This window comes from Abramis brama (genome assembly GCF_963993115.1).
Source record: "Abramis brama genome assembly, chromosome: 8".
In the NCBI taxonomy this organism is placed as follows: domain Eukaryota; kingdom Metazoa; phylum Chordata; class Actinopteri; order Cypriniformes; family Leuciscidae; genus Abramis; species Abramis brama.
In genome coordinates, this window is record NC_139970.1 from 31266435 (window position 1) to 31287628 (window position 21194).

Sequence of the window (21194 nt, forward strand, 5' to 3'; positions counted from 1 at the left end):
CAAAAAAGTTAGAAACAATAAAACAATTAAAACAATAGCATTTAAAACAATGTTTTATTTATTTTTTATTTAGACAAAATAGTATAAATCATGAAAATAATCATCTTGTCGATGTTGAATTTTAATATCTGTGCATTCTTTTGCTATATGTGGCTTTATAATCTTTGAGTTAAGGCTTGATGTGACTTACGTGGGGGATTTTTTTTTTTTAATGATAAAAAATAGCAGAAAAAAATGGCATAGTGCAAAAGTGAATTTGCTTTCTGTGAGCTTCTAATTATCACCTACAATTCACAAATATTTTTTAAACATCAACTCAGACAATTAAGACAATAAAGTCGGAATGACTTTTCAATAAGCACCATGACTTGGGGACTGATAGCAACTTTCCCAGTCCAAATGTTGCATACAAAACAGCTGTACCCATAGTCTGTAGGATTACAATAACATCAGTCCAACATATAAAAAATATATAATGGAAACACCATCCATTAATAGTCTTTACAAGTACTGCACTCAAGCAGTCAAATGGCTTGAGTTTATGTCCATGAGTCTCTGGGAGCATTAAAAGTAGTGCACTCTTCCAATAGTGCCCGTGCCTGTTCCCAGGATATCCGGCTGTCCATTTCTCCAGATTTCCCTGATGATCCTCTCCCTTTCCTCCAATCGCTGTGCCCCCTCCAGCTCCTCGGCTGAGGTGAACATGTCCCTGCTCAGAGTCCCATCTGGTGTGATGAGGTGGTTGCTCATGGGGATCTCTGTGGTGCTGTGCTGGACCGAGGACTCCAGGCCTCCTGCATCTTCCTCCTCCTCATCATCATCGCTCTCCTCGTCTTCCTCTTTCTCCTCACTGTCTTTCAGCTGTTTTTTCTCTGGTGTGGAGGGTGCCGTAGTGGCACGAGGCTTGCAGGAAATCCGGATGACCAGGAGGCAGAGAGTGAGCACCAGGCCAAAACAGACGGCGATGACGAAGTAAAGGCCGAAACTCTCTGGATTTGCTGGATAGAGAGGGAAACAAGTCAGGTTTAGTAATTGCAACATCTTCATATCATTTTGCTGTTCTTTAAACCTGAGTTGCATGTTAAAAATATTAAAAATGGGAAAAGCACAGACCTTTAATGTGAGCATAAGCAGCAATAGTGTTGCTCAAGAAATCCATCTCCTTCCTTTTCACATTAATCCTGGCTTTGTCCTGTGTTTCCAAACCTACCGGATAAAAAAATGGAAAATAATATTGTTAAACATGAGCAGTGCTTTAGCACATGCTAAAATGTGCTTGCTTGGACACTGCTAATGTATTCTGGGTGTTTTCTGACTGTCTGTTTTCTGAGATGAGAAATGATGAAAAGAAAATTGTGCTGTATTTTATATTTTTTTCAAACGGGTTTGTTTTTTGTTCTGATTTTTTACAGGTAAAATTAGCTGTAAATATTCATATTATAAAATTGCAGTAATTTTTCAAAAAAATTTACAATTCAGAATACAAAACTCAGAATACAAAACAAAAACTAGGCCAAATGTCAAACTTATGTGTTCCAAAAAAAAAAGAAAGGTATATGAATAAAGGACATGATACAATTCTCTTCCCTAATGATGTGCATCTACAGCCTTTTCCTTTCCTGTAGTGTATGTGTCCGTAGTGTATTTCCTCTCTGACTCTTTTCCCTTCTAACTGTGAACACCGACTTATTTTTCCAGGGGTCAACAAATGCTGCCTATATCTTGGGCCTTAATCTATACAATGACAAACAAGTGTTAATTTTTGAAAACTTTCTTCATACACTACAAAGTACTAGCCTGTTTAGTTTGACTTTGTGCTACTTAAAAAGTTATGTTTCTAGACATTTAGCCCAAATTTCATAGGTAGATGGTGTTAAAAATGTGGAGGTTTTTTTTTAGAGGGAAAGTTCGAGTTGGTTTAGGAAAGCCCCTTGTTTGCAGTGCCAATTTGGATCTTGCTGACTCTTGAAAGCTCTTAACACGTAGAATTAAGGTAAAAAACTGAAAGTAATATACATCTAGATGGAGTAAGTTTTCTTTCTCTGACCATATGTTCTGCTCCAAAGCAGACATTGCATTGACTATTGTACCATGAAAAACAACAGTTCAAAAGTTTGTAAGATGTCTCTTATGCACATCACCAAGGCTATTTATTTGATTAGAAAAAAAAAAATATTCCTGTAATGGCAAAGCTGAATTTTCAACATCATTACTCTAGTCTTCTCAATTTAAACTCAATTAAATTAAGTTAGCCTAACTCAATTACTAATATTTACAATTAAAATGTTTAATTCAATTTAAATAGTTCAAAATGAAGATGGCCCAACTCAATTTACATTGTTCGAAATTAAGTTGGCCCAACTCAATAATTAATATTAAGAATAAAAATTTTCCAAAATTAAGTTGACCCAACTCAATTTAAATTGTTCTAAATTAAGTTGACCCAACTCAATAATTAATATTTAGAATTGAAATTTTCCAAAATTAAGTTGGCCCAACTCAATTTAAATTGTTAAAAATTAAGTTGACCCAACTCAATAATTAATATTTAGAACTGAAATTTTCCAAAATTAAGTTGGCCCAACTCAATTTACATTGTTCAAAATTAAGTTGGCCCAACTCGATTTACATTGTTCTAAATTAAGTTGGCCCAACTCAATAATTAATATTTGGAATTTACATTGTTCGAAATTAAGTTGGCCCAACTCAATAATTAATATTTGGAATTTAAATTGTTCAAAATTAAGTTGGCCTAACACAATTTAAATTGTTCTAAATTATGCTGACCCAATTCAATAATTAATATTTAGAATTGAAATTTTCTAAAATTAAGTTGACCCAACTCAATTTAAATTGTTCGAAATTAAGTTGGTCCAACTCAATAATTAATATTTTGAATTTAAATTGTTCAAAATTAATTTGGCCCAACTCAATTTAAATTGTTCTAAAATAAGTTGGTCCAACTCAATAATTAATATTTAGAATTTAAAATGTCCAAAATTAAGTTGACCCAACTCAATTTAAATTGTTCAAAATTAAGTTGACCCAACTCAATAATTCATATTTAGAATTGAAATTTTCCAAAATTAAGTTGGCCCAACTCAATTTAAATTGTTAAAAATTAAGTTGACCCAACTCAATAATTAATATTTAGAATTTAAATTTTTCAAAATTAAGTTGGCCCAACTCAATTTAAATTGTTCAAAATTAACTTGGTCCAACTCAATAATTAATATTTAGAATTTAAAATGTTAAAAATTAAGTTGACCCAACTCAATTTACATTGTTCGAAATTAAGTTGGCCCAACTCAATAATTAATACTTGGAATTTAAATAGTTAAAAATTAAGTTGGCCCAACTCAATAATTAATATTTAGAATTTAAATTTTCCAAAATTAAGTTGACCCAACTCAATTTAAATAGTTAAAAATTAAGTTGGCCCAACTCAATAATTAATATTTAGAATTGAAATTTTCTAAAATTAAGTTGACCCAACTCAATTTAAATTGTTCGAAATTAAGTTGGTCCAACTCAATAATTAATATTTTGAATTTAAATTGTTCAAAATTAATTTGGCCCAACTCAATTTAAATTGTTCTAAAATAAGTTGGTCCAACTCAATAATTAATATTTAGAATTTAAAATGTCCAAAATTAAGTTGACCCAACTCAATTTAAATTGTTCAAAATTAAGTTGACCCAACTCAATAATTCATATTTAGAATTGAAATTTTCCAAAATTAAGTTGGCCCAACTCAATTTAAATTGTTAAAAATTAAGTTGACCCAACTCAATAATTAATATTTAGAATTTAAATTTTTCAAAATTAAGTTGGCCCAACTCAATTTAAATTGTTCAAAATTAACTTGGTCCAACTCAATAATTAATATTTAGAATTTAAAATGTTAAAAATTAAGTTGACCCAACTCAATTTACATTGTTCGAAATTAAGTTGGCCCAACTCAATAATTAATACTTGGAATTTAAATAGTTAAAAATTAAGTTGGCCCAACTCAATAATTAATATTTAGAATTTAAATTTTCCAAAATTAAGTTGACCCAACTCAATTTAAATAGTTAAAAATTAAGTTGGCCCAACTCAATAATTAATATTTAGAATTTAAATTGTTAAAAATTAAGTTGGCCCAACTCAATTTAAATTGTTCTAAATTAAGTTGGCCTAACTCAATAACTAATATTTAGTATTTAAAATTTCTAAAATTAAGTTGACCCAACACAATAATTAATATTTGGTATTTAAAATTTCCAAAATTAAGTTGGCCTAACTCCCATTATGAGAGTTGTTGATGTAATGGCTTAAAATGCTGATTTTATTTTTGTTTGTGGATGGAGCTTAACTTGCATCAGTTTAAAGATTTTTTTTTTTTTTTTTTTGCCTTTTATTATGATAGGACAGTATAGTATCAAGAAAGTTTGACGAACCGGAACTTGAACTTGGGTCACCCAAAGCTAAAAAAAAAGTTTTGTCTGGGCACTGACCACTAGGCTATTGAGGAAAGTTATTTGCTGTATTTTGATACATTTTGGAACCTTATTGTGTAATAAACATAGGGGGAACAGAATCCGACGGCAAAAAGTTCAGCTGTTGAAATCCGTTCCCCCACCCCAATGATGAGAGATGTTGATGTATCGGCTTAAAATATGCTTATTCTATTCTGTGTGTGGATGGAGCTTAAACAGCATCAATTTGATAAATATTAGAACCTCAGTGTGTCAGAAATATGGGGGGAACAGAATCCACGGAAAAAAAAAAAAAAAACAGCTGTCGGAATCCATTCCCCCACTACCATTATGAGAGGTGTTGATGTAATGGCTTAAAAAATGCTGATTTTATTTTTGTGTGTGGATGGAGCTTAACTTGCATCAGTTTAAAGAATATATATTTTTGCTTTTTATGATGATAGGATAGTATAGTATCGAGAAAGTTTGATGAACCTGAACCTGGACTTGAACTCGTGTCGTAATAAGCTGAAAGACAATGAATGCCAGTACAGAGTGTACTGACCACTAGGCTATAGGGTTCTGCAGTTATCTACAATGTGATAAATATTAGAACCTCAGTGTGTCAGAAATATGGGGGGAACAGAATCCGACGGCAAAAAGTTCAGCTGTCGAAATCCGTTCCCCCACTCCCCTTATGAGAGTTGTTGATGTAATGGCTTAAAAATGCTGATTTTATTTTTGTTTGTGGATGGAGCTTAACTTGCATCAGTTTAAAGAATATATTTGTTTGCCTTTTATTATGATAGGACAGTATAGTATCAAGAAAGTTTGACGAACCGGGACTTAGAGCCCTGCATTTCAGCCCGAGCCCGACGGGCCCCGACTTTTTTACGCCCCTAGGGCCGGGCTTCGGGCCAATTTTCACGTCATAGTTCACATGCGGGCCGGGCCTCGGGCCTCTTTTGAGTTATCCTTCTTTTTATATTTTTAGACATTAATAAAAAAAATATGAGAAGTTGACGTCGACGATAGAAAAACAAACATAGAAAGACATTTAATAACCTCATAACTTTCATAATCTTATAATTACACACACTGACATATGATTGACATGACAGTCGCACGCACGCACGCACACACACACACACAGAAGGTTTCCCGTCAGCGGAACCAACGATTCACCTCATGTGCAAATAATGGAGAATATTAAGAGAAAAATCGCAAGTGATAGAAGAGAGGACTGGGTTAAACTCTTCCACTGTGGATGCTATTCTTTTTCTCCACGATGCTCTGTAAGAGACTGTTCTAACTTTTCGTTTGATTGGACTTTATTTTCGTTTAACTGTTGGAAACTACTGATGTTTTTCGTTTTTCGTTCGATTGGACTTTATTTTCGTTTAACTGTTGGAAACTACTGGAAAAAAGAATGGCCATGTTCTGTGGTGCATTTTTGAGGTAAGATAACCTGCAAGTTTGTTTTTGATTTATTTAATTTAATTTGTTTAGATTGACTATTGCTCATTTCGTTTGCGAGCGCTGTTGCGAGCAGCCTGAGCCTGCCTCAGTAGGCTATTTCAAAAAAAATGACTCACTGTGGTTTAATAAATAAACATTAAACTAACTGTCTGTGTGATATGCTTGTAGTGTTTTATATCTATGGATTTTATTGTAGCTAAGTAAAGTATTAGCGTTGATTTGAGAGGCTAAATTGATCAAACATGTTTTACTCGCTGTTGGCTCGGCTTGCTTGGCCGTCATTTTTTTTTTTTAAATGCTTCAAACATTTGTCTAAATTAGCTTAATAAAGAAATGAAATGAAAAGAAAAGAAACATAACTAACAAAACAGACATATTTTAATGGCAGTCTGCCGCTGTAAAAACAAAACAAAAAAAAACGGGCTCGGGTCGGACTCGGGCTGATAATTCTGATGAGCTGTCGGACACGGGTCGGGCTAGGGCCTGAGCGTCTCGGGCCAGGGCCGGGCTCGGGCCTAGATTTGAGGCCCGTGCAGGGCTCTACCGGGACTTAAACTTAGATCGCCCAAAGCTAAAAAAAAAAAATACATTGTCAGGGCACTGACCACTAGGCTTTTGAGGACAGTTATTTGCAGCAATTTGATAAATCTTAGAACCTTATTGTGTAATAAACATAGGGGGAACAGAATTCGACGGCAAAAAGTTCAGCTGTCGAAATCCGTTCCCCCACTCCCCTTATGAGAGTTGTTGATGTAATGGCTTAAAAATGCTGATTTTATTTTTGTTTGTGGATGGAGCTTAACTTGCATCAGTTTAAAGATTTTTATTTATTTTTTTGCCTTTTATTATGATAGGACAGTATAGTATCAAGAAAGTTTGACGAACCAGAACTTGAACTTGGGTCGCCCAAAGCTAAAAAAAAAGTATTGTCTGGACACTGACCACTAGGCTATTGAGGAAAGTTATTTGCTGTATTTTGATACATTTTGGAACCTTATTGTGTAATAAACATAGGGGGAACAGAATCCGACGGCAAAAAGTTCAGCTGTTGAAATCCGTTCCCCCACCCCAATGATGAGAGATGTTGATGTATCGGCTTAAAATATGCTTATTCTATTCTGTGTGTGGATGGAGCTTAAACAGCATCAATTTGATAAATATTAGAACCTCAGTGTGTCAGAAATATGGGGGGAACAGAATCCACGGCAAAAAAAAAAAAAAAAAAACAGCTGTCGGAATCCGTTCCCCCACTACCATTATGAGAGGTGTTGATGTAATGGCTTAAAAAATGCTGATTTTATTTTTGTGTGTGGATGGAGCTTAACTTGCATCAGTTTAAAGAATATATAGTTTTGCTTTTTATGATGATAGGATAGTATAGTATCGAGAAAGTTTGATGAACCTGAACCTGGACTCGTGTCGTAATAAGCTGAAAGACAATGAATGCCAGTGCAGAGTGTACTGACCACTAGGCTATTGGGTTCTGCAATTATCTACAATGTGATAAATATTACAACCTCGTTGTGTTAGAAACATAGGGGGAACAGAATCCGACGGCAAATAGTTCATCTGTCGAAATCCGTTCCCCCACCCCAATGATGAGAGATGTTGATGTATCGGCTTAAAATATGCTTATTCTGTTCTGTGTGTGGATGGATGGAGCTTAAACAGCATCAATTTGATAAATATTACAACCTCAGTGTGTCAGAAATATGGGGGGAACAGAATCCGACGGCAAAAAGTTCAGCTGTCGAAATCCGTTCCCCCACTCCCCTTATGAGAGATGTTGATGGCTTAAAAATGCTGATTTTATTTTTGTTTGTGGATGGAGCTTAACTTGCATCAGTTTAAAGAATATATTTGTTTGCCTTTTATTATGATAGGACAGTATAGTATCAAGAAAGTTTGACGAACCGGGACTTGAACTTAGATCGCCCGAAGCTAAAAAAAAAAAATACATTGTCAGGGCACTGACCACTAGGCTATTGAGGACAGTTAATTGCAGCAATTTGATAAATCTTAGAACCTTATTGTGTAATAAACATAGGGGGAACAGAATTCGACGGCAAAAAGTTCAGCTGTCGAAATCCGTTCCCCCACTCCCCTTATGAGAGTTGTTGATGTAATGGCTTAAAAATGCTGATTTTATTTTTGTTTGTGGATGGAGCTTAACTTGCATCAGTTTAAAGAATATATTTTTTTTGCCTTTTATTATGATAGGACAGTACAGTATCAAGAAATTTTGACGAACCGGGACTTGAACTTGGGTCGCCCAAAGCTAAAAAAAAAATTTATCAGGGAACTGACCACTGGGCTATTGAGGCTTGTACTTTGCTTCAATTCGATAAATATTAGAACCTCAGTTTGTCAGAAATATGGGGGGAACAGAATCCGACGGCAAAATAACAGCTGTCGGAATCCGTTCCCCCACCCATTATGAGAGGTGTTGATGTAATGGCTTAAAAAAATGCTGATTTTATTTTTGTGTGTGGATGGAGCTTAACTTGCATCAGTTTAAAGAATATATTTTTTGCCTTTTATTATGATAGGATAGTAGAGTATCAAAAAAGTTTGATGAACCGGGACTTGAACTCGGGTCGCCCAAAGCTAAAAAAAAAAAATTGTCAGGGAACTGACCACTAGGCTATTGAGGCTAATAATTTGCTTCGGTGTGATAAATATTAGAACCTTAGTTTGTCAGAAATATGGAGGGAACAGAATCCGACTGCAAAAAAACAGCTGTCGGAATCCGTTCCCCCACCCATTATGAGAGGTGTTGATGTAATGGCTTAAAAAAATGCTGATTTTATTTTTGTGTGTGGATGGAGCTTAACTTGCATCAGTTTAAAGACTATATTTTTTTGCCTTTTATTATGATAGGACAGTATAGTATCAAGAAAGTTTGACGAACCGGGACTTGAACTCGGGTCGTGATAAGCTGAAAAACATTTTGTCAGGGAACTGACCACTAGGCTATTGAGACTAGTAATTTACTTCAATTTGACAAATATTAGAACCTCAGTTTGTCAGAAATATGGGGGGAACAGAATCCGACGGCAAAAAAACAGCTGTCGGAATCCGTTCCCCCACTCCCATTATGAGAGGTGTTGATGTACTGTAAGGGCTTAAAAAATGCTGATTTTATTTTTGTGTGTGGATGGAGCTTAGCTTGCATCAGTTCAAAGAATATATTTTTTGCCTTTTATTATGATAGGACAGTAGAGTATCAAGAAAGTTTGACGAACCGGGACTTGAACTCTGGTCGCCCAAAGCTAAAAAAAAAATTTGTCACGGAACTGACCACTGGGCTATTGAGGCTAGTACTATGCTTCAATTTGATAAATATTAGAACCTCAGTTTGTCAGAAATATGGGGGGAACAGAATCCGACGGCAAAAAAACAGCTGTCGGAATCCGTTCCCCCACTCCCATTATGAGAGGTGTTGATGTAATGGCTTAAAAAAATGCTGATTTTATTTTTGTGTGTGGATGGAGCTTAACTTGCATCAGTTTAAAGAATATATTTTTTGCCTTTTATTATGATAGGACAGTATAGTATAAAGAAAGTTTGACAAACCGGGACTTGAACTCTGGTCGCCCAAAGCTAAAAAGAAAAATTATCAGGGAACTGACCACTAGGCTATTGAGGCTAGTAATTTGCTTCAATTTGATAAATATTAAAACCTTAGTTTGTCAGAAATATGGGGGGAACAGAATCCGACAGCAAAAAAGAAACAGCTGTCGGAATCCGTTCCCCCACTCCCATTATGAGAGGTGTTGATGTAATGGCTTGAAAAAATGCTGATTTTATTTTTGTGTGTGGATGGAGCTTAACTTGCATCAGTTTAAAGAATATATGTTTTTGCCTTTTATTATGATAGGACAGTAGAGTATCAAGAAAGTTTGACGAACCGGGACTTGAACTCGGGTCGCCCAAAGCTAAAAAAAAAATTTGTCACGGAACTGACCACTGGGCTATTGAGGCTAGTACTATGCTTCAATTTGATAAATATTAGAACCTCAGTTTGTCAGAAATATGGGGGGAACAGAATCCGACGGCAAAAAAACAGCTGTCGGAATCAGTTCCCCCACCCATTTTGAGAGGTGTTGATGGACTGTAATGGCTTGAAAAAATGCTGATTTTATTTTTGTGTGTGGATGGAGCTTAACTTGCATCAGTTTAAAGAATATATTTTTTTTTGCCTTTTATTATGATAGGACAGTATAGTATCAAGAAAGTTTGACGGACCGGGACTTGAACTCGGGTCGCCCAAAGCTAAAAAAAAAACATTGTTAGGGGACTGACCACCAGGCTATTGAGGACAGTTACATGCTGCAATTAGATACATTTTGGAACCTTATTGTGTAATAAACATAGGGGGAACAGAATTCGACGGCAAAAAGTTCAGCTGTCGAAATCCGTTCCCCCACTCAATTTACATAATTCGAAATTAAGTTGGCCCAACTCAATAATTAATACTTGGAATTTAAAATGTCCAAAATTAAGTTAACCCAACTCAATTTAAATTGTTCAAAATTAAGTTGACCCAACTCAATAATTCATATTTAGAATTGAAATTTTCCAAAATTAAGTTGGCCCAACTCAATTTAAATTGTTAAAAATTAAGTTGACCCAACTCAATAATTAATATTTAGAATTTAAATTTTTCAAAATTAAGTTGGCCCAACTCAATTTAAATTGTTCAAAATTAAGTTGGTCCAACTCAATAATTAATATTTAGAATTGAAAATGTTAAAAATTAAGTTGACCCAACTCAATTTACATTGTTCGAAATTAAGTTGGCCCAACTCAATAATTAATACTTGGAATTTAAATAGTTAAAAATTAAGTTGGCCCAACTCAATAATTAATATTTAGAATTTAAATTTTCCGAAATTAAGTTGACCCAACTCAATTTAAATAGTTAAAAATTAAGTTGGCCCAACTCAATAATTAATATTTAGAATTTAAATTGTTAAAAATTAAGTTGGCCCAACTCAATTTAAATTGTTCTAAATTAAGTTGGCCTAACTCAATAACTAATATTTAGTATTTAAAATTTCTAAAATTAAGTAGACCCAACACAATAATTAATATTTGGTATTTAAAATTTCCAAAATTAAGTTGGCCTAACTCCCATTATGAGAGTTGTTGATGTAATGGCTTAAAAATGCTGATTTTATTTTTGTTTGTGGATGGAGCTTAACTTGCATCAGTTTAAAGATTTTTTTTTTTTTTTTTTGCCTTTTATTATGATAGGACAGTATAGTATCAAGAAAGTTTGACGAACCGGAACTTGAACTTGGGTCGCCCAAAGCTAAAAAAAAAGTATTGTCTGGGCACTGACCACTAGGCTATTGAGGAAAGTTATTTGCTGTATTTTGATACATTTTGGAACCTTATTGTGTAATAAACATAGGGGGAACAGAATCCGACGGCAAAAAGTTCAGCTGTTGAAATCCGTTCCCCCACCCCAATGATGAGAGATGTTGATGTATCGGCTTAAAATATGCTTATTCTATTCTGTGTGTGGATGGAGCTTAAACAGCATCAATTTGATAAATATTAGAACCTCAGTGTGTCAGAAATATGGGGGGAACAGAATCCACGAAAAAAAAAAAAAAAAAAAACAGCTGTCGGAATCCGTTCCCCCACTACCATTATGAGAGGTGTTGATGTAATGGCTTAAAAAATGCTGATTTTATTTTTGTGTGTGGATGGAGCTTAACTTGCTTCAGTTTAAAGAATATATAGTTTTGCTTTTTATGATGATAGGATAGTATAGTATCGAGAAAGTTTGATGAACCTGGACTTGAACTCGTGTCGTAATAAGCTGAAAGACAATGAATGCCAGTGCAGAGTGTACTGACCACTAGGCTATTGGGTTCTGCAATTATCTACAATGTGATAAATATTACAACCTCGTTGTGTTAGAAACATAGGGGGAACAGAATCCGACGGCCAATAGTTCATCTGTCGAAATCCGTTCCCCCACCCCAATGATGAGAGATGTTGATGTATCGGCTTAAAATATGCTTATTCTGTTCTGTGTGTGGATGGATGGAGCTTAAACAGCATCAATTTGATAAATATTACAACCTCAGTGTGTCAGAAATATGGGGGGAACAGAATCCGACGGCAAAAAGTTCAGCTGTCGAAATCCGTTCCCCCACTCCCATTATGAGAGATGTTGATGGCTTAAAAATGCTGATTTTATTTTTGTTTGTGGATGGAGCTTAACTTGCATCAGTTTAAAGAATATATTTGTTTGCCTTTTATTATGATAGGACAGTATAGTATCAAGAAAGTTTGACGGACCGGAACTTGAACTCGGGTCGCCCAAAGCTAAAAAAAAAACATTGTTAGGGGACTGACCACCAGGCTATTGAGGACAGTTACATGCTGCAATTTGATAAATATTAGAACCTCATTATGTAAGAAACATAGGGGGAACAGAATCCGACGGCAAAAAAACAGCTGTCGGAATCCGTTCCCCCACTCCCATTATGAGAGGTGTTGATGTACTGTAATGGCTTAAAAAATGCTGATTTTATTTTTGTGTGTGGATGGAGCTTAACTTGCATCAGTTTAAAGAATATATGTTTTTGCCTTTTATTATGATAGGACAGTAGAGTATCAAGAAAGTTTGACGAACCGGGACTTGAACTCGGGTCGCCCAAAGCTAAAAAAAAAATTTGCCAGGGAACTGACCACTGGGCTATTGAGGATAGTACTTTACTTCAATTCGATAAATATTAGAACCTCAGTTTGTCAGAAATATGGGGGGAACAGAATCCGACGGCAAAAAAAACAGCTGTCGGAATCAGTTCCCCCACCCATTTTGAGAGGTGTTGATGGACTGTAATGGCTTGAAAAAATGCTGATTTTATTTTTGTGTGTGGATGGAGCTTAACTTGCATCAGTTTAAAGAATATATTTTTTTTGCCTTTTATTATGATAGGACAGTATAGTATCAAGAAAGTTTGACGGACCGGGACTTGAACTCGGGTCGCCCAAAGCTAAAAAAAAAACATTGTTAGGGGACTGACCACCAGGCTATTGAGGACAGTTACATTCTGCAATTAGATACATTTTGGAACCTTATTGTGTAATAAACATAGGGGGAACAGAATTCGACGGCAAAAAGTTCAGCTGTCGAAATCCGTTCCCCCACTCAATTTACATAATTCGAAATTAAGTTGGCTCAACTCAATAATTAATACTTGGAATTTAAATAGTTAAAAATTAAGTTGGCCCAACTCAATAATTAATATTTAGAATTTAAAATGTCCAAAATTAAGTTAACCCAACTCAATTTAAATTGTTCAAAATTAAGTTGACCCAACTCAATAATTCATATTTAGAATTGAAATTTTCCAAAATTAAGTTGGCCCAACTCAATTTAAATTGTTAAAAATTAAGTTGACCCAACTCAATAATTAATATTTAGAATTTAAATTTTTCAAAATTAAGTTGGCCCAACTCAATTTAAATTGTTCAAAATTAAGTTGGTCCAACTCAATAATTAATATTTAGAATTTAAAATGTTAAAAATTAAGTTGACCCAACTCAATTTACATTGTTCGAAATTAAGTTGGCCCAACTCAATAATTAATACTTGGAATTTAAATAGTTAAAAATTAAGTTGGCCCAACTCAATAATTAATATTTAGAATTTAAATTTTCCGAAATTAAGTTGACCCAACTCAATTTAAATAGTTAAAAATTAAGTTGGCCCAACTCAATAATTAATATTTAGAATTTAAATTGTTAAAAATTAAGTTGGCCCAACTCAATTTAAATTGTTCTAAATTAAGTTGGCCTAACTCAATAACTAATATTTAGTATTTAAAATTTCTAAAATTAAGTAGACCCAACACAATAATTAATATTTGGTATTTAAAATTTCCAAAATTAAGTTGGCCTAACTCCCATTATGAGAGTTGTTGATGTAATGGCTTAAAAATGCTGATTTTATTTTTGTTTGTGGATGGAGCTTAACTTGCATCAGTTTAAAGATTTTTTTTTTTTTTTTTTTGCCTTTTATTATGATAGGACAGTATAGTATCAAGAAAGTTTGACGAACCGGAACTTGAACTTGGGTCGCCCAAAGCTAAAAAAAAAGTATTGTCTGGGCACTGACCACTAGGCTATTGAGGAAAGTTATTTGCTGTATTTTGATACATTTTGGAACCTTATTGTGTAATAAACATAGGGGGAACAGAATCCGACGGCAAAAAGTTCAGCTGTTGAAATCCGTTCCCCCACCCCAATGATGAGAGATGTTGATGTATCGGCTTAAAATATGCTTATTCTATTCTGTGTGTGGATGGAGCTTAAACAGCATCAATTTGATAAATATTAGAACCTCAGTGTGTCAGAAATATGGGGGGAACAGAATCCACGAAAAAAAAAAAAAAAAAAAACAGCTGTCGGAATCCGTTCCCCCACTACCATTATGAGAGGTGTTGATGTAATGGCTTAAAAAATGCTGATTTTATTTTTGTGTGTGGATGGAGCTTAACTTGCATCAGTTTAAAGAATATATAGTTTTGCTTTTTATGATGATAGGATAGTATAGTATCGAGAAAGTTTGATGAACCTGGACTTGAACTCGTGTCGTAATAAGCTGAAAGACAATGAATGCCAGTGCAGAGTGTACTGACCACTAGGCTATTGGGTTCTGCAATTATCTACAATGTGATAAATATTACAACCTCGTTGTGTTAGAAACATAGGGGGAACAGAATCCGACGGCCAATAGTTCATCTGTCGAAATCCGTTCCCCCACCCCAATGATGAGAGATGTTGATGTATCGGCTTAAAATATGCTTATTCTGTTCTGTGTGTGGATGGATGGAGCTTAAACAGCATCAATTTGATAAATATTACAACCTCAGTGTGTCAGAAATATGGGGGGAACAGAATCCGACGGCAAAAAGTTCAGCTGTCGAAATCCGTTCCCCCACTCCCATTATGAGAGATGTTGATGGCTTAAAAATGCTGATTTTATTTTTGTTTGTGGATGGAGCTTAACTTGCATCAGTTTAAAGAATATATTTGTTTGCCTTTTATTATGATAGGACAGTATAGTATCAAGAAAGTTTGACGGACCGGGACTTGAACTCGGGTCGCCCAAAGCTAAAAAAAAAACATTGTTAGGGGACTGACCACCAGGCTATTGAGGACAGTTACATGCTGCAATTTGATAAATATTAGAACCTCATTATGTAAGAAACATAGGGGGAACAGAATCCGACGGCAAAAAAACAGCTGTCGGAATCCGTTCCCCCACTCCCATTATGAGAGGTGTTGATGTACTGTAATGGCTTAAAAAATGCTGATTTTATTTTTGTGTGTGGATGGAGCTTAACTTGCATCAGTTTAAAGAATATATTTTTTTGCCTTTTATTATGATAGGACAGTAGAGTATCAAGAAAGTTTGACGAACCGGGACTTCAACTCGGGTTGTCCATAGCTAAAAAAAAAATAATTGTCAGGTAACTGAACACTTGGCTATTGAGGCTAGTAATTTGCTCGAATTTGATAAATAGTTGAACCTCAGTTTGTCAGAAATATGGGGGGAACAGAATCCGATGGCAAAAAAACAGCTGTCGGAATCCGTTCCCCCACCCATTATGAGAGGTGTTGATGTAATGGCTTAAAAAAATGCTGATTTTATTTTTGTGTGTGGATGGAGCTTAACTTGCATCAGTTTAAAGAATATATTTTTTTGCCTTTTATTGTGATAGGACAGTAGAATATCAAGAAAGTTTGACGAACCGGGACTTGAACTCGGGTCGCCCAAAGCTAAAAAATCAATTTGTCATGGAACTGACCACTAGGCTATTGAGGCTAGTAATTTTTCTTAATGTGATAAATATTAGATCCTCAGTTTGTCAGAAATATGGGGGTGAACAGAATCCGACGGCAAAAAAACAACAGCTGTCGGAATCCGTTCCCCCACTCCCATTATGAGAGGTTTTGATGTAATGGCTTAAAAAAATGCTGATTTTATTTTTGTGTGTGGATGGAGCTTAACTTGCATCAGTTTAACGAATATATTTTTTTGCCTTTTATTATGATAGGACAGTATAGTATAAAGAAAGTTTGACGAACCGGGACTTGAACTCGGGTCGCCCAAAGCTAAAAAGAAAATTTGTCAGGGAACTGACCACTAGGCTATTGAGGCTTGTAATTTGCTTCAATTTGATAAATATTAAAACCTTAGTTTGTCAGAATATATTGGGGGAACAGAATCCGACAGCAAAAAAAAACAGCTGTCGGAATCCGTTCCCCCACTCCCATTATGAGAGGTGTTGATGTAATGGCTTGAAAAAATGCTGATTTTATTTTTGTGTGTGGATGGAGCTTAACTTGCATCAGTTTAAAGAATATATGTTTTTGCCTTTTATTATGATAGGACAGTAGAGTATCAAGAAAGTTTGACGAACCGGGACTTGAACTCGGGTCGCCCAAAGCTAAAAAAAAAATTTGCCAGGGAACTGACCACTGGGCTATTGAGGATAGTACTTTACTTCAATTCGATAAATATTAGAACCTCAGTTTGTCAGAAATATGGGGGGAACAGAATCCGACGGCAAAAAAAACAGCTGTCGGAATCAGTTCCCCCACCCATTTTGAGAGGTGTTGATGGACTGTAATGGCTTGAAAAAATGCTGATTTTATTTTTGTGTGTGGATGGAGCTTAACTTGCATCAGTTTAAAGAATATATTTTTTTTGCCTTTTATTATGATAGGACAGTATAGTATCAAGAAAGTTTGACGGACCGGGACTTGAACTCGGGTCGCCCAAAGCTAAAAAAAAAACATTGTTAGGGGACTGACCACCAGGCTATTGAGGACAGTTACATTCTGCAATTAGATACATTTTGGAACCTTATTGTGTAATAAACATAGGGGGAACAGAATTCGACGGCAAAAAGTTCAGCTGTCGAAATCCGTTCCCCCACTCAATTTACATAATTCGAAATTAAGTTGGCTCAACTCAATAATTAATACTTGGAATTTAAATAGTTAAAAATTAAGTTGGCCCAACTCAATAATTAATATTTAGAATTTAAAATGTCCAAAATTAAGTTAACCCAACTCAATTTAAATTGTTCAAAATTAAGTTGACCCAACTCAATAATTCATATTTAGAATTGAAATTTTCCAAAATTAAGTTGGCCCAACTCAATTTAAATTGTTAAAAATTAAGTTGACCCAACTCAATAATTAATATTTAGAATTTAAATTTTTCAAAATTAAGTTGGCCCAACTCAATTTAAATTGTTCAAAATTAAGTTGGTCCAACTCAATAATTAATATTTAGAATTTAAAATGTTAAAAATTAAGTTGACCCAACTCAATTTACATTGTTCGAAATTAAGTTGGCCCAACTCAATAATTAATACTTGGAATTTAAATAGTTAAAAATTAAGTTGGCCCAACTCAATAATTAATATTTAGAATTTAAATTTTCCGAAATTAAGTTGACCCAACTCAATTTAAATAGTTAAAAATTAAGTTGGCCCAACTCAATAATTAATATTTAGAATTTAAATTGTTAAAAATTAAGTTGGCCCAACTCAATTTAAATTGTTCTAAATTAAGTTGGCCTAACTCAATAACTAATATTTAGTATTTAAAATTTCTAAAATTAAGTAGACCCAACACAATAATTAATATTTGGTATTTAAAATTTCCAAAATTAAGTTGGCCTAACTCCCATTATGAGAGTTGTTGATGTAATGGCTTAAAAATGCTGATTTTATTTTTGTTTGTGGATGGAGCTTAACTTGCATCAGTTTAAAGATTTTTTTTTTTTTTTTTTTGCCTTTTATTATGATAGGACAGTATAGTATCAAGAAAGTTTGACGAACCGGAACTTGAACTTGGGTCGCCCAAAGCTAAAAAAAAAGTATTGTCTGGGCACTGACCACTAGGCTATTGAGGAAAGTTATTTGCTGTATTTTGATACATTTTGGAACCTTATTGTGTAATAAACATAGGGGGAACAGAATCCGACGGCAAAAAGTTCAGCTGTTGAAATCCGTTCCCCCACCCCAATGATGAGAGATGTTGATGTATCGGCTTAAAATATGCTTATTCTATTCTGTGTGTGGATGGAGCTTAAACAGCATCAATTTGATAAATATTAGAACCTCAGTGTGTCAGAAATATGGGGGGAACAGAATCCACGAAAAAAAAAAAAAAAAAAAACAGCTGTCGGAATCCGTTCCCCCACTACCATTATGAGAGGTGTTGATGTAATGGCTTAAAAAATGCTGATTTTATTTTTGTGTGTGGATGGAGCTTAACTTGCATCAGTTTAAAGAATATATAGTTTTGCTTTTTATGATGATAGGATAGTATAGTATCGAGAAAGTTTGATGAACCTGGACTTGAACTCGTGTCGTAATAAGCTGAAAGACAATGAATGCCAGTGCAGAGTGTACTGACCACTAGGCTATTGGGTTCTGCAATTATCTACAATGTGATAAATATTACAACCTCGTTGTGTTAGAAACATAGGGGGAACAGAATCCGACGGCCAATAGTTCATCTGTCGAAATCCGTTCCCCCACCCCAATGATGAGAGATGTTGATGTATCGGCTTAAAATATGCTTATTCTGTTCTGTGTGTGGATGGATGGAGCTTAAACAGCATCAATTTGATAAATATTACAACCTCAGTGTGTCAGAAATATGGGGGGAACAGAATCCGACGGCAAAAAGTTCAGCTGTCGAAATCCGTTCCCCCACTCCCATTATGAGAGATGTTGATGGCTTAAAAATGCTGATTTTATTTTTGTTTGTGGATGGAGCTTAACTTGCATCAGTTTAAAGAATATATTTGTTTGCCTTTTATTATGATAGGACAGTATAGTATCAAGAAAGTTTGACGGACCGGGACTTGAACTCGGGTCGCCCAAAGCTAAAAAAAAAACATTGTTAGGGGACTGACCACCAGGCTATTGAGGACAGTTACATGCTGCAATTTGATAAATATTAGAACCTCATTATGTAAGAAACATAGGGGGAACAGAATCCGACGGCAAAAAAACAGCTGTCGGAATCCGTTCCCCCACTCCCATTATGAGAGGTGTTGATGTACTGTAATGGCTTAAAAAATGCTGATTTTATTTTTGTGTGTGGATGGAGCTTAACTTGCATCAGTTTAAAGAATATATTTTTTTGCCTTTTATTATGATAGGACAGTAGAGTATCAAGAAAGTTTGACGAACCGGGACTTCAACTCGGGTTGTCCATAGCTAAAAAAAAAATAATTGTCAGGTAACTGAACACTTGGCTATTGAGGCTAGTAATTTGCTCGAATTTGATAAATAGTTGAACCTCAGTTTGTCAGAAATATGGGGGGAACAGAATCCGATGGCAAAAAAACAGCTGTCGGAATCCGTTCCCCCACCCATTATGAGAGGTGTTGATGTAATGGCTTAAAAAAATGCTGATTTTATTTTTGTGTGTGGATGGAGCTTAACTTGCATCAGTTTAAAGAATATATTTTTTTGCCTTTTATTGTGATAGGACAGTAGAATATCAAGAAAGTTTGACGAACCGGGACTTGAACTCGGGTCGCCCAAAGCTAAAAAATCAATTTGTCATGGAACTGACCACTAGGCTATTGAGGCTAGTAATTTTTCTTAATGTGATAAATATTAGATCCTCAGTTTGTCAGAAATATGGGGGTGAACAGAATCCGACGGCAAAAAAACAACAGCTGTCGGAATCCGTTCCCCCACTCCCATTATGAGAGGTTTTGATGTAATGGCTTAAAAAAATGCTGATTTTATTTTTGTGTGTGGATGGAGCTTAACTTGCATCAGTTTAACGAATATATTTTTTTGCCTTTTATTATGATAGGACAGTATAGTATAAAGAAAGTTTGACAAACCGGGACTTGAACTCGGGTCGCCCAAAGCTAAAATGAAAATTTGTCAGGGAACTGACCACTAGGCTATTGAGGCTAGTAATTTGCTTCAATTTGATAAATATTAGAACCTTAGTTTGTCAGAAATATGGGGGGAACAGAATCCGACAGCAAAAAAAAACAGCTGTCGGAATCCGTTCCCCCACTCGCCTTATGAGAGGTGTTGATGTAATGGCTTAAAAAAATGCTGATTTTATTTTTGTGTGTGGATGGAGCTTAACTTGCATCAGTTTAAAGAATATATTTTTTTTCCTTTTATTATGATAGGACAGTATAGTATCAAGAAAGTTTGACGAACCGGGACTTGAACTCGGGTCGTAATAAGCTGAAAAACAATGAATGTCTATGCAGAGGGTATTGAACACTAGGCTATTGGGTTCAGCAATTAGCTGCAATGTGCTAAATATTAGAACCTCATTATGTAAGAAACATAGGGGGAACAGATTCCGACGGCAAATAGTTCAGCTGTCAAAATTCGTTCCCCCACCCCAATGATGAGAGATGTTGATGTATCGGCTTAAAATATGCTTATTCTATTCTGTGTGTGGATGGAGCTTAAACAGCATCAATTTGATAAATATTAGAACCTCAGTTTGTCAGAAATATGGGGGGAACAGAATCCGACGGCAAAAAAAACAGCTGTTGGAATCCGTTCCCCCACTCCCATTATGAGAGTTGTTGATGTAATGGCTTAAAAATGCTGATTTTATTTTTGTTTGTGGATGGAGCTTAACTTGCATCAGTTTAAAGAATATATATTTTTTGCCTTTTATTATGATAGGACAGTACAGTATCAAGAAATTTTGACGAACCGGGACTTGAACTTGGGTCGCCCAAAGCTAAAAAAAAAATGTATCAGGGAACTGACCACTGGGCTATTGAGGCTTGTACTTTGCTTCAATTTGGTAAATATTAGAACCTCAGTTTGTCAGAAATATGGGGGGAACAGAATCCGACGGCAAAATAACAGCTGTCGGAATCCGTTCCCCCACCCATTATGAGAGGTGTTGATGTAATGGCTTAAAAAAATGCTGATTTTATTTTTGTGTGTGGATGGAGCTTAACTTGCATCAGTTTAAAGAATATATTTTTTGCCTTTTATTATGATAGGACAGTAGAGTATCAAAAAAGTTTGATGAACCGGGACTTGAACTCGGGTCGTGATAAGCTGAAAAACAATTTGTCAGGGAACTGACCACTAGGCTATTGAGACTAGTAATTTGCTTCAATTTGATGAATATTAGAACCTCAGTTTGTCAGAAATATGGGGGGAACAGAATCCGACAGCAAAAAAACAGCTG

At 35.0% G+C, this 21194-nt stretch overlaps 1 protein-coding gene across 2 annotated transcripts in view; it reads right to left on the reverse strand.

Moving 5' to 3' along the window:
• Positions 1 to 210: 210 nt before the first annotated feature.
• The window catches only part of LOC311088014 (protein eva-1 homolog B-like), a 28688-nt gene continuing 7704 nt past the window's right edge, over positions 211 to 21194 (reverse strand). Inside the window, exons 2-3 of one of the 2 annotated variants that reach the window (XM_084121628.1) lie at positions 1114 to 1206; positions 211 to 998 (exon numbers count right to left, since the gene is read on the reverse strand). In XM_084121628.1, coding sequence (XP_083977754.1) covers positions 565 to 998; positions 1114 to 1159 — 480 coding nt within the window. In that variant the 5' untranslated portion in view covers positions 1160 to 1206 and the 3' untranslated portion in view covers positions 211 to 564. Of the gene's footprint in view, positions 999 to 1113; positions 1238 to 21194 lie in introns of those variants that run through there. The other variant, XM_084121629.1, reaches the window with a different exon arrangement.